Here is a 15,000-nt window from a genome sequence, read left to right on the forward strand (position 1 = left end):
TAGAGTTGGCTTGTTTCCCGGGAAGAAGGAAAACACCGAGAAGGTCAAAAACACAATCTGACAAAAGTCAGCCAACAAATGAACGAACGACTTGAAAGAAGGAATGAAGAACTTCCTCCTTTTACACCATCAGGTGGTTTCTACGGATCCATTTCTGCTCTTTACATGAATCCAGTTTTTTCAAAATACACTTCCGTCCCCGGGACACAAAACATACTCAGGTTGAGGCAACAAAACCGCTCAACTGTGTTCATCATTTGGGTTAAAATAACGAGAGAAGTGCTGTTACAGAAGTACACAAGTTACATGACAAATGAATCTGTTGACTCCTCGTTTCAAACGGGGATCGATGCTCCTGGAGGAGAGATCTCACCCTGTGTGGTCTTTAGCGCAACTAAACATCAAAGAAAGACCCTGCGGTTCCCCAAACGACCAGAACACAAGAAGACGTCTGCATGAGACGATCATCCGTTGTTTTATGTCCTTTGACCCTCAACTTCCTGTGTAGTGTGGTTGTTTTTTGGGGGACGGGACGATGAGAGGTTTCCTCTGACTGGTCCTATCAGCTGAGAGTGCTCCACTCTGCAGCCGAGCGCTGAGTGGACGTTTACCTCCCCCACTCCAGCCCCGACAGCTCCGCACAGAGCGTAATGAGATGGATATTATCGCTCCATCGGGGGGGGGGGGGGGACAAATGCTGTGACAGAAAGGGAGAGGGGGGGGGGGAGAGGGAGACGCTCGGCCACGTCTGAGTGGAGTAAACCTGATGGAGAAAACAAGGACGGCAGAGTGAGAGATGGTTTGATGGTGAATCACTGGTTGTGGACTATTGTCTCTCTCTCTCTCCCCCTCTTTCTCTCCCCCTCTCTCCCCTCCAGTGTTTTCGGCTGAGAGACACAAAGATGAAGGTGTTGCCGCTTGAAGCGCAGCATCTTCTGATCCAAACAGCATCACAGATGAACTCTGTCTCCGCCGCCTTTGATTCCAGCTTTTCTACAATCTGCTGCCGGATTCCTGGAGAGGCCTTGTGTGTGTTTCTGTTCTTTCCTCATGTTAGCTTTGTTACACTGCTGGCAAGACAACGATCACAGTGAGCTGATTAACAAACTGCTAAGTACCTGTAATGCATTCTAGTGAGCAGTAGGAAGCTCTCCGAACATCATGGATTATATTTTTGGGAACTTTGTTCACTATCCAACTCTCTGAAAATGTTGTTTAAGAAGTGAAAACGAAGGTCGGTAAACACGACTGTATGTTCCACTATTTCTCACTATGTGTCACTATTTCTCACTATGTGTCACTATGTGTCACTATTTCTCACTATGTGTCCCTATTATGTGTCCCTATTAGTCCCTATGTGTCCCTATGTGTCCCTATTATGTGTCCCTATTAGTCCCTATTATGTGTCCCTATGTGTCCCTATTATGTGTCCCTATTATGTGTCCCTGTGTGTCCCTATTATGTGTCCCTATGTGTCCCTATTATGTGTCCCTATTATGTGTCCCTGTGTGTCCCTATTATGTGTCCCTATGTGTCCCTGTGTGTCACTCTGTTAATTCATATAACAAGGACCTGAACTGCAATGGGTAATATATGTTTGAATGGTTTAAGGAATCAATGAATGATTATTAATAATTCATATTTGGTAGACTAGGAATTCACTCTCTGTCTTTCTTTTCTTTGCTCTCGTTAACTTTTCCTTCATCTTTCTCTCTCATCCTCTCGCTTTTTCATATCCTTTAGGATGTAATCACCTGCAGACCCTCATGCTTAACTACCCTGCACACACACACACACACACACACACACACACGCACACACACACACACGCGCGCGCTTCAGTGCAGGTGTCGGTGTGTGACGTTGACTAATGCGATGCTGGTTCAGACATGTTGGCATTAATCGATTAGCACTGCAGCTCGACAGCACACACACACACACACACACACACACGCTAACAGACACTCAAACACACACTCGCACTCATACTGCTGCCATGAAATCAGAGGAATGGAGAGAGAAAGACTTTGGAAACAGAAGAAAATATATATATATATATTGGACATATATATTGGACAAAAAAAAGGATTCTCAAACCCATGATGAAACAAAAAGACAGGTAGATGGAAAAGTAAAAGAAGAAGTAAAGGCTGCAGTAGAAAACAGTGTGTGTGCGTACGTGCGTGCGTGCGTGCGTGCGTGCGTGTGTGTGTGTGTTCTGCTGTACACGGGGCTGATATCTGCTGCCTGGTTCACACTGAGATAAAAAAAAACGAAATAAGTAAATAACCCACAAAACCATGTTTCAACCCAGCAGCATCTGATCTGTGTCACCGCTTCCTGTCGGAGGAACACAAAGAATTACGGAGCATCGATCCCGAACCGGAGGAACATCTCACACTGACTGTTAATGATGCAACATCACCATGGTACATCTTTTTTACGTCTCTTCTTACACTCGTTTTTTGTACGTTTCTTTTAGCTTGAGGCGATACATCCATGAACGGATCCTCAAAACACGGATCAAATGATATCACACGGAAAGTTATTCCTCATCTTTCCTACAAACACGTGTCCATTTCTGCTCATTTTATTGAACACTATCTTTTCAAAATAAACTTCCGTCCTCAAAGAAAACTACTTTGATCGTTGAGAAATACTTGGTGAGATTTAAGAAAAGATGGTGAAATATTTAGTTAGGTTTCGGAAAAGCTTTGAATTAATTCAACTTTATAAAAGGAAGCACATCCACTCCCTCTGCCCTTACCCTTCACAATAAAAGCTCGAACCATATAGTATTCGCAGGTGAGAATTTTGCATTTCTCCGTATCGTTCATCATTGTTCATCATGCCACCGATGTGTAAAGGCAATAAAAGAATAACTTTCATAACTATAATAATAACTATTCCAAAGGCGGCACTAGAGAAGAGGCCATGGTGATTTTCTTGTAATCTAAAGGGTTCATCCTCCTTTTATTATGACCAACTGTCCATAACATCTGGCTTTTTTATGGGTAGAAATTTCATCCAGCTGGTAGAACTAAAAAATATGATTGCCGGGCTCATCCTCTGGGGAACATGATTGTCCACTATAAATTTGACGTTGCTCTGACCTCAGATGCTATCGGTGCAAAGCATGTGAACTAACGCCTTTGAATGCTGCCATATATATACACACACAATCCAGTGTGTGTGTGTGTGTGTGTGCTAATGCAACAGACTGTCACCCACCAGGCAGCGTCATTAATGAACGCCATGTTTTCAGGAAGCTACAGTCTCATTTACAATTTACAAACTTCACACCAGAAAAGATGAACTGAAATTAGCGTAATTATTTAAATACCATTGGAGTGTTTCCGTTTTTTACATAATGTAGCTGAATGGGTTCTTGACTGTATTTGCTGCAGCTTCTCATACATCTGTGGTTCCGCAGTCTCTCTCTTTTTCTGTCAAGCCATCTCTGGTTCTGCCGAGTGAAGCTTTATGTGTTAAAGCTGCATTCTCTCTAGTGTCCACCAGGGGGAGACTCTGGTACATTATGGTCCATTTAGAGTCAAACAGACCATAAAGCAGGGGATGCTTTAGGGCGGGGCTACACAGTGATTGATAGGTCTCTACGAGAGACATATACGGCGTCTCTACGTCACTCCTCCTCAGTCCAAATATGGTCACTTCCTGTTCACAAACAATCCAAGATGGCGACGGCGAAATCACCCTACTCAAGGCTTCAAAACATCCACAAACCAATGAGACGTCACAACGACTACGTCCACTTCTTACATACAGTCTATGGTCAGAACACATGTCGTGAACGGTCGATCAATGTGAATCAATGTGGATCAATGTGCACAGAAGTTGAACCTTCCGGCCGTCTAGAGACGCTGACAATGAACACAACGGCTCTGAATGTTTTCTCAGCTTCATGTAGCGTCAGTAGTTTGTTGTAGAGGCAGAGACAGAATGACAGACGGATACAGAAACAAATATATTAATGTAAACCCTGAAAACTTATTTGCAAAAACAATAATATCGGTTTCAAGCCATCTGTGTGTGTGTGTGTGTGTGTGTGTGTGTGTGTGTGTGTGTGTGCGTGCGTGTGTGTGTGTGATAAGCTATCTGGTACAGTAGAACTATGATGTATGGTTCTCATCCTCGCACTGAGACACAGCACTGATAGGAAACACACCGACACACACACACGGTTCAGTGCTGATGCAGAGGGTTGATAACTCTGCAATAAACTCTCTCACACAGAAACTCACAAAGTACAATCTGTGTGTGTGTGTATCTGTGTGTGTGTGTGTGTATCTGTGTGTGTGTCTGTGTGTTGGTGGGTAGAGAGAGCGAGGAACAAAAAGGAAAGCTAAACTTCAAACAGGAGCCTTGATGTTGATATCATTTAATAACATCAGGTCCTCCACACACACACACACACATACACACACACACACTCAGCTCTCATTAGTCTTAACAGCAATGCTATCAGTTTTTATGAGTGTGTGTTTATGGAAAAAGGCATCAACACACACACACACACACACACAAACAGAAGGACGACGATCAACTGCCTCTCGTTAAATACATACTGGCTTCTCAAAACAAACTTCCATCTTGGTTTGGTTATATTCTAGGTTTACTTGGTTAAGTTTAGTAAAAGATCAAGGTTTCAGTTAAAAATAACCATCCGCCCAAACCTCCATGTGCAGACTCTTTCTCTCTCTCTTTACAGTAATGCAGTACTTCCTGCAGTATAAGTTGCAGTAATGCAGTACTTCCTGCAGTATAAGTTGCAGTAATGCAGTACTTCCTGCAGTATAAGTTGCAGTAAAGCAGTACTTCCTGCAGTATAAGTTGCAGTAAAGCAGTACTTCCTGCAGTATAAGTTGCAGTAAAGCAGTACTTCCTGCAGTATAAGTTGCAGTAATGCAGTACTTCCTGCAGTATAAGTTGCAGTAAAGCAGTACTTCCTGCAGTATAAGTTGCAGTAAATCAGTACTTCCTGCAGTATAAGTTGCAGTAAAGCAGTACTTCCTGCAGTATAAGTTGCAGTAAAGCAGTACTTCCTGCAGTATAAGTTGCAGTAAAGCAGTACTTCCTGCAGTATAAGTTGCAGTAAAGCAGTACTTCCTGCAGTATAAGTTGCAGTAAAGCAGTACTTCCTGCAGTATAAGTTGCAGTAAAGCAGTACTTCCTGCAGTATAAGTTGCAGTAATGCAGTACTTCCTGCAGTATAAGTTGCAGTAAAGCAGTACTTCCTGCAGTATAAGTTGCAGTAATGCAGTACGTCCTGCAGTATAAGTTGCAGTAAAGCAGTACTTCCTGCAGTATAAGTTGCAGTAATGCAGTACGTCCTGCAGTAAAGCAGTACTTCCTGCAGTATAAGTTGCAGTAAATCAGTACTTCCTGCAGTATAAGTTGCAGTAAATCAGTACTTCCTGCAGTATAAGTTGCAGTGATGCAGTACTTCCTGCAGTATAAGTTGCAGTAAATCAGTACTTCCTGCAGTATAAGTTGCAGTGATGCAGTACTTCCTGCAGTAAAAGTTGCAGTGATGCAGTACTTCCTGCAGTATAAGTTGCAGTAAAGCAGTACTTCCTGCAGTATAAGTTGCAGTAAAGCAGTACTTCCTGCAGTATAAGTTGCAGTAAAGCAGTACTTCCTGCAGTATAAGTTGCAGTAAAGCAGTACTTCCTGCAGTATAAGTTGCAGTAATGCAGTACTTCCTGCAGTAAAAGTTGCAGTAAAGCAGTATTTCCTGCAGTATAAGTTGCAGTAAAGCAGTACTTCCTGCAGTATAAGTTGCAGTAAAGCAGTACTTCCTGCAGTATAAGTTGCAGTAAAGCAGTACTTCCTGCAGTATAAGTTGCAGTAAAGCAGTACTTCCTGCAGTATAAGTTGCAGTAAAGCAGTACTTCCTGCAGTATAAGTTGCAGTAAAGCAGTACTTCCTGCAGTATAAGTTGCAGTAAAGCAGTACTTCCTGCAGTATAAGTTGCAGTAATGCAGTACTTCCTGCAGTATAAGTTGCAGTAAAGCAGTACTTCCTGCAGTATAAGTTGCAGTAATGCAGTACGTCCTGCAGTATAAGTTGCAGTAAAGCAGTACTTCCTGCAGTATAAGTTGCAGTAATGCAGTACATCCTGCAGTAAAGCAGTACTTCCTGCAGTATAAGTTGCAGTAAATCAGTACTTCCTGCAGTATAAGTTGCAGTAAATCAGTACTTCCTGCAGTATAAGTTGCAGTGATGCAGTACTTCCTGCAGTAAAAGTTGCAGTGATGCAGTACTTCCTGCAGTATAAGTTGCAGTAAAGCAGTACTTCCTGCAGTATAAGTTGCAGTAAAGCAGTACTTCCTGCAGTATAAGTTGCAGTAAAGCAGTACTTCCTGCAGTATAAGTTGCAGTAAAGCAGTACTTCCTGCAGTATAAGTTGCAGTAATGCAGTACTTCCTGCAGTAAAAGTTGCAGTAAAGCAGTATTTCCTGCAGTATAAGTTGCAGTAAAGCAGTACTTCCTGCAGTATAAGTTGCAGTAAAGCAGTACTTCCTGCAGTATAAGTTGCAGTAAAGCAGTACTTCCTGCAGTATAAGTTGCAGTAAAGCAGTACTTCCTGCAGTATAAGTTGCAGTAATGCAGTACTTCCTGCAGTAAAAGTTGCAGTAAAGCAGTACTTCCTGCAGTATAAGTTGCAGTAAAGCAGTACTTCCTGCAGTATAAGTTGCAGTAAAGCAGTACTTCCTGCAGTATAAGTTGCAGTAATGCAGTACTTCCTGCAGTATAAGATGCAGTACTTCCTGCAGTATAAGTTGCAGTAAAGCAGTACTTCCTGCAGTATAAGTTGCAGTAAATCAGTACTTCCTGTTTAACTATATCTTGGCTGAACCTTGAAGATGTCCACAAGCTGTCTGACCCTCAGAGAATAAAACTAAAGACTGAACATTTTCAATAATCTGAAGAATAAGAGTTGAAATACAAACGAGACGTTAAGAAGTCAGAAACATTTTCTATCAGATATCAGAAAAGCAGATCTGCCATATTTACACATGTTCTTTGATTCAGCTGAGACTAAACAGACTGCTACTTTAAAAAAACAGTTCTTCTGATCAACAACCTCATCAAAGTCAATTTAGCGCGCGTTTTTTTTTTCCTCCTTAAAAATATTAAAAAATCAATTAGTAAGAGAGCAGATCAAAGGGCTTGAGTGACAGGCAGCCGGCGACTAATTAATCAGCATCCAGAGGGACAGATGGCTTCAAAATGAACTTTCTCTGCTTTTAGCCTCAAAGTAACATTGATTTCATCTTCATACGTTTAATATACAACACAAGAGTTCTCGTGTTGGAGTTAAAAAATAACAACAGCTGCAATTAGTCCGGCAGCAGATTGTCTTTGATTTGAAAACAAACACAGGAAGGAGGGGAGGGAGTTAGGGAAGGAGAATAGGAAAGAGGACAAGGAAGGGAAGTAGCTAGGGAGGTACGACACAAAATAAGAGGAAAGGAGATAGTAGGAGACATTTGGAATTAAGTGAGCAAGGATGGAGGGAAGGAGGAGGAACAGTGTAGCTAAAGAAAGACAGAAAGGAGTAAAGAAGGAAAGGATGAAGAGGAGGGAGTAAGGAAGGAAAGGAAGGAAGGAGGGACAAAAAGAAACTCAAAAAACAACAGCAAGGAGGGAGGAAAGAAATGAGGATGGAAGGTGGTAGTATACATTTCCATAAGCAGCATTTCAGATACAGTAAGTGTGTGTGTGTGTGTGTGTTCATGCTAATTAGCTGGCGCTAAACCCACAAACATGCTAATCAGAGAAAGGGCTAACTGGCACTGGTTGGCAAAGACTGAATGCGTGTCAATGAATCACGTTGTTCCGTCTCTCAACACCGTCTGACTTCCTGTCTGAGTCTCTCAGCTCAAAGCCCATTGGTTCCTACTGAAGAGTTCATGGTCTCAGCATGATGTTCATTTCGTAAATTATGCTCCATTTATAGTCAAACAGACCATAAAGCAGGGGATGCTTTAGGGCGGGGCTACACGTTGATTGACAGGTCGACACCAGAGACGTATACGGCGTCTCTACGTCACTCCAGATATGGTCACTTCCTGTTCATCGGATGCAAAAAAGCCAAGATGGTGACGACGAAATCGTCGACCTCGAGGCTTCAAAACATCCACAAAACCAACGAGTGACGTCACCATGACGACGTCCACTTCTTATATTCAGTCTCTCGGTCGATTGGTTTGTGCCAAATTTGGGGAAAATCCCTCCAGGTGTTCATGAAAATAAGCTCACAAACACAGCCTCACACCTGATCTTACGCCTTTGATCAGTTTATGAATGGAACAACAAATGATCTCTTCTTTTCCACAAAACATAAACTGTATTTATCCTCACTGAACCTCATATGAAGCACAACACATGTGATGCATCTCTACCATCCAATTGAAGACATACAAACTCAAAAGACGTACGCTCGAGGAATGAAAGCATGAAGATGGAGAGAGAGAGAGAGAGAGAGAGAGAGGAGGGCTGTGGATGAGATGGAGGTGCAGATGGAGGATGGGAGGAGGCGTGTTTCACAGCGCAGTTACGAGTGTTTATTAACAAACGGCTCGGCTGCTAACGGAGCGTTCAAATGACGTTACAGCTGAACGCTTCACGGCCCAGCAAACACAAGCTCTCTCTCTCTCCATCTTCAGTTTATCTAATTCTCTCTCTATCTCTCTTTCTGATGCATTCATCTCTGTGACCTCCAAACTCTCCCCTGCTACATTTTAAATTGTGAAAAAATCCATTCAATCCATTGGTTTCGATCAGAGAGTGCAGCGGTCTGTCTCTGTGTGTGTGTGTGTGTGTGTGTGTGTGATCACATGATATAACTGCACATTATCTGTGAGTGTACGTATTTATCTCTGTGTATGCATCCCGTGTTTATCTTTTCAGTGTGTGTGACAGGCAGTAAACAAGGTAATAACAGGCTGCACAGCTATCAAGAGCTTTGATTCCAGCGAGTATCTTCCAACATGACAGCTCACATCCTTCTAGACTAAATAATAATGGTACACTGCAGCATTTTCTCTTTTGACATTAAAAAGAACCAAATAATAGTTAGAGTTGCTGCAAGACATGACAACTTAAAGCAACGACCAGGAACTTTTATCTTGTGTTGATTCTGTCGCCCCCTGTGGACTAAAGCGGTAGTGTCTCTGAGCGCCAGAGTCCCTTTAGAAAACCTCTCATGTTGCTGCAGCAGGGTTCATATAGAGGATCAGGACTACACTGAGACTGGTTCATATAGAGGATCAGGACTACACTGAGACTGGTTCATATAGAGGATCAGGACTACACTGAGACTGGTTCATATAGAGGATCAGGACTACACTGAGACTGGTTCATATAGAGGATCAGGACTACACTGAGACTGGTTCATATAGAGGATCAGGACTACACTGAGACTGGTTCATATAGAGGATCAGGACTACACTGAGACTGGTTCATATAGAGGATCAGGACTACACTGAGACTGGTTCATATAGAGGATCAGGACCAGGTAAAAATTCCTCACAGTTACTTTCAAGCTGTTGTTGTAGTTTTAACAAAGAAACAAGAGGAAGTGGTGACTTTGTTGGGGACTATTTTCAGTAGTTTGTTCGGATATATAACTGACTTGTCCTTTAATTTGAATGATTCTTTAAAGCTATTAAATCAAAGTTTTGCTGTAATTTCATAAGAGATGTCTCAAGTAATCCCTCATGAAAAATATCCCTTCACGTCGCAAAACTCTGACTAATATGACAGTAATAATCAGTTACCTGCATTTTATGCATTTTCATGCCAACAAACAGAGAATAAATTCATGAAAATATGAAACCAGACTGTGTTCATCTACATTAAGACTGCTTCATAACAAAAAGTACAAGAAGTAATTCCTCCTGTAATCTCACGGCGGTCACCTTCTGATTCCACAGGTAGAAACATTTCACGTACTTGAAGGATCTCGTTTGGACTCAGAGAATCCTCATTATGTTCACACATGAAACGCTACAATCCTAATTACAATCAATCCGTCGGCCGGTACAATTAATCCAGCCAAGAGAAATTTGTTTCGCGACAGTGTCTCCCAAATGAATGAAACATTGCAGATTGGATGTTTGTTGTTAATTTACCTAATTTCTCTTCTGTAACAATAATTCTGGACAATCCATTGCTCCGAAGTCCGTCAGAACATTTTGTATTTCACATTAAATCACACTTCTGGTTGTGAAGTGAAGGAACTTAACCTTTGGTTAAAAGCCTGTAGAGAACATTTCACGATCACATCATGTGTGGTCTAATGAGTGCTGTGTATATCGTGCTCCCGCTATCGGCACATACACTGTTTCCATGGTAACTATTATTCTGCATCTATTGGTGGGAATCCTCCAGAAACCAAAAGAATCTGATGCGTAAAACTGCCTCAACTCCAATCATGTGTATTGGCAATCGCTGTTGCAGCTCTTTTTTTTTTTAAAGAGAAAAAAAGCTCCTTATTCCCCCGTTCATTCTGACATTTTGATTCACGATCAGCTGTACGGGGAGGAGGAGGGGAAGAAATCATTTAGAAATAAAGAGAGAAAACACCCTTTGAGACAAACTCAGGCCGCTTAACTAATTACCAACATATATCACCGCTGGCTCCGACAAGCCAATTACACCTGATTGGAAATACTTTACTTTGTTCAACACATGCTTTTCATGTCGGTTTTAATTCAGTGTCAAAGCTTGCATTTCTGAATATTAGAGTGGATGATTGACTGCTGAGGGCCTCTTGGTGTACAGTACATAAGCCAATAATGTCCCATTTGTCTGGTACGGAGGGAAAGCCGGTTAAACAGATTAGAAAAGGACATTAGACGCATAACTGGGTTAGTAAGGACATCAGCTCTAATGGCTAAACGTCCTTCATGAGAGTCTCGCTATGATGAATACAAAGTAATATCAATGACTGTGGGAGTTCCTGGAAGCACAAAATGACAGGACTGATGGGGAAGAAGGTTACTACAGGAAAACAAATAAACTAAAATGAGTGTATGCTGTCCGTCAGTGACGTCGCTCCTACATGACCAGGACGCTTCTATTGTTCACCTTCAATTAGCAATTCAAAACTCTGAAGAGCAAATATGATCCATACCGATGCATCGGAGGTTCCCTCCATTGCGCCAGAAACTTTCCTGCAAATTCTTTGTAATTCAGCCAATCACAGAGCTGTAAACTGAGCCGTCACATCATTGCGGATAAAAACAAAGTGAAACTGTGATCACTGCAGAGGAACAATTCAGAACTCAGCTGTGTACAAATCTATGGAGACACTCAGCGAGACAAAAACATGTCATCTCATCCCCAAACCCGCAGAGAGAAGCAGTCTGATTCACTCTCCGAGTCCTCGTGTTCTGCTTAATTGTCGCGTCTTTCAGGGAACAAACAGAAACAAGCAGAAGTATTTGCTGTCATTACAACATTGTTGGACATCAACGACACTTCCCGGAGCTGTTTTCGTGTTTGCCAACAAAATAAAGAAACAAGATAGAGGACAAAAAAACTAAAAAAGGTGTTTTACGAGTAATTGTTTCCATGGTGATTATTTCTTCCTCTTTGGTGTGTGAGTGTGTGTCAGCATGCAGGACGAGAGAGAGAAGAGTTGAACGAAAAACGCCCGCGAGCAACGTCGGCAGCCGAAAGCAATTTCCTCGTCTAAATTTAGTTATGCAAAGCCTATGGGCATCATCAGCATTTGGTAATTAGTTTTATAATTACTGCTGTTTCCTCTCTCTCACTCTGTCATTCCATTTTTCTTTACACTGCGACGGGGGAATCAAAACATCTCACACTCGCAGCTGGCCCAATTACTCCGCCGTTTATTAAGTGCGAGCGTGCACGCGGCGAGCGGGTGTTTTTAGCCAGCGGACGGAGGAGCGGGCGTCTCGGCTGCAGAGCCCGGGGGGGGGGGGGGGGACAGAAGAAACGCCACAGGTCTCTGCAGCGAGAGAGCCGAAGCAGCGTTTGACAGGTTTGTTATGTGAAGAAGCAGCAGCTGCCCGGCCTTCCTTTTGAGTCCTGTGGGTAAAAAGCTGAAGTGATTACAACTGGATGGGGGGTCTCTGGGATGGAAATAACAATGACCTTACACGATGTAGTCTAAGATAATAAGAGGCTCTGTGTTTCATGTGCTTTCGCTGAGGACAGGAGCCGCGTTGTTGTTATCAGACATCAGACAGGAAGGGCGGAACAGCTGTTAAATGACGACTAACCGCTTTAACGCATCGCCGTGGGCAGAGCTTACACTGAAGCATCCGGCTGTCAACACAAATCTGGATCAACGCACCTCTTAGAACAACTCGTCAAACAGACGGTCGGTTGAGACGATTGCTTCGGTTGGTTTTACAAAAAAAGGAAAAACACTGGATTCTATATGTCCAACGTGTCTCCAAGTGGAAACAAATGAGGCTTCACAAGTTTTACATATTTACATCCTGTACTTCCAGCCTCTCCTCTCCTCTCTGTGTTCACTTCCTGAAGTTCACTTCACGTTTGACAGGATTTGTGCCACATTTGGTCTCAGATGAATCAATCATGGCTCCATAGTTGCTCATCATTTAAAGTTTTTTACAGAATGTGTTTAGAGTAAACGGTTTATTACGGACATGATTTGAAGAAGTGTTTGATGAGGTGTCACCTTTTTAAGCTTTGTTTGGGTTTTCTGATGGAAGCACTTGTCTCACGTGAGGTGTTCAAAGACCGTCGGAAGGATGAAAATCTTACAATGTTTACAGTGTTTACAGCTTCTGGCTGTGATAGATGGTGTAGTTTTGCCGATGGTTTTATCGTCTCCAGGTAAAACATCAGAGTTTACTTTTTATTCCACGTTGAAACCTTGCCGAGCTCCTCTCTGCACCTCCTCTCCATCTCAGTCGTCAGCTCTGAATCACAGCCGGACTACAGGCTGGGTTTGGGGGAGGAGGGGGGAGGAGGGGGGAGGAGGGGGTTTGATGTGAGTGCCGTGTTTATCCGGGTGTCGGGGTCACTGTGTTCCCTGAGTATAATGGAGGAAGCCATTAGCCCAGCCAGCAGGCCGCATCATAAAAACGTCAGCTGGTACAAAGAGACGAGATGGATCATAACGAGACGCGACTCCCGCTGCCTCTCCCCCTCTCTCTCCCCCTCTCAGCCTCACTGATAGCCTCTGTCTCTCTAATTGACTGTCTCGTTTATTTTTCACTCTGTCCCCCCCCCCCCCCCGTCTCGTCTTTATCCCTCTCATTTTTCTACACAGCCTCTCTCCTCTGATGTTTCTCTCTCTCTCTCTCTCTCTCTCTCTCACAGTGTCTCTAAGCAGGAGGTTGATTTCGTGTAAAGCGGTCGTCTGGCTGTGTGTAATGCTGGAGTGGATGAGAACACACACACACACACACACACACACATCAGAAATCCCTCTTCAGAATGAGGAGTCAGCGAGGATTATTGTAAAATGGAGACGATGTTTCACAACATGATTTCCGACACGTAACAGATATCAGCTGCAGCAACATGCTGCTGTCGTCCGCTAGGTTTGGACTTGTACTCCATTTCAGAAGTGGACGTCGTCGTCGTGACGTCACTCGTTGCTTTGTGGATGTTTTGAAGCCTCGAGTTTGTCTCTGGAATATCAGCAGCATAATTCTGCTGTGATCCGCCCCATGGACAGCGCCGTGGTGCTGAAGCTGCAGACAGATTAAAGCTGAGTTTATTCTGCGTCCTGTGTTATCTCATCTTAGATATTAGATGGACAAGTTGTTAAATGTCACGTATTCAGCTGGCTAGTTAGCTATTTAAATGCCAAAGTAATCAACACGGACCAAGAACGCTTTTGTTTGTTTGGAACCGTTTTTTCTGTCACAAAACTTCACAAAACACACGAGTCAATTATTATTATCATATTCATATTTAGAGACACTTCATCTGATCTTTGGCTCAGAGTATTGTGAAGTCTGCACAGCCTCAACATTTATGTACATTAATAATCATAAAGCAAGTCCTAAAGGTGACTCACAAGAAATATTTTCACATTAAAAACCACATAAGATGACCATGAGCACACGCACACACACACACACACACACACACACACACACACACACACACACACACACACACACACACCCACCCACACGCTAAATCCCACCTTCTAAGCTCCTGTACTGAGCCATAAATAGGTTTGTGGGTCTTATAAAAAATGCCATAATTTATATTTTAATAACCGAGAGAGAAGATATTTATACAGAATGTAAAGCAGCAAAGATATGAATGTGTGTGTGTGTGTGTGTGTGTGCAACATGTGCGCTTAGCTTGAATTTATTCAGGTAAACGTGTGTGTTCCTAATATGTACATGTGTGTGTCTGTGAGAGTAAAGTTTGTTTGTGTGTTTGTTTATAGGAGAGCGTGTGTGTGTGTGTGTGTGTGTGTGTGTCTTGATTGTAGACTGGTTCATGAAGTGTGGCATTTTGGTGTCTGCTGCTTTCTGCATGCATAATGAATAGCCAGGTGTCGGAGGGGGTCACACACACACACACACACACACACACACACAGACCCAAAAGACTGTCAGACACACAGAAGCTGAAACACTCACTATTGGACACACATTCTGTACGCACATGTGCAACCACACACACAGAACTGGTGAGCGGTCAGTCATACACACACACACACACACACACACACACACACACACACACACACACACACTGGGTGTCAGGATGCTCCAAAGGTCACGGTTGTTTGTGTGGCGTCCTGCAGCAGATGTGGAGACTCTCTGACAGGAAGTCAAAACCTCCAACACTAAACTGTAGAAGAGCAACTGATGGGTCAATTACTGCAAAGGTCAACGGAGAGGAGGAAGAGGAAGAGGAAGGGATGGAGGAGAAGGAGGAGGAGGAGACGAAGAGAGAAGAGGATGAGGATGTTATGAAGAGGAGAGGGGAACGGTGGAG

General features: G+C 43.0%; 1 protein-coding gene across 1 annotated transcript in view; it reads right to left on the reverse strand.

Moving 5' to 3' along the window:
• Positions 1-15,000, reverse strand: part of npas3 (neuronal PAS domain protein 3) — a gene marked incomplete at its 5' end in the record, with an annotated part of 246,393 nt that overhangs the window by 136,232 nt on the left and 95,161 nt on the right. Inside the window, one exon of the mRNA XM_079286826.1 lies at positions 14,126-14,180. Coding sequence (XP_079142952.1) covers positions 14,126-14,180 — 55 coding nt within the window. The remainder of the gene's footprint in view (positions 1-14,125; positions 14,181-15,000) is intronic.

The sequence above is a fragment of the Melanostigma gelatinosum genome, assembly GCF_949748355.1.
Source record: "Melanostigma gelatinosum genome assembly, chromosome: 16".
NCBI classification, from domain to species: domain Eukaryota; kingdom Metazoa; phylum Chordata; class Actinopteri; order Perciformes; family Zoarcidae; genus Melanostigma; species Melanostigma gelatinosum.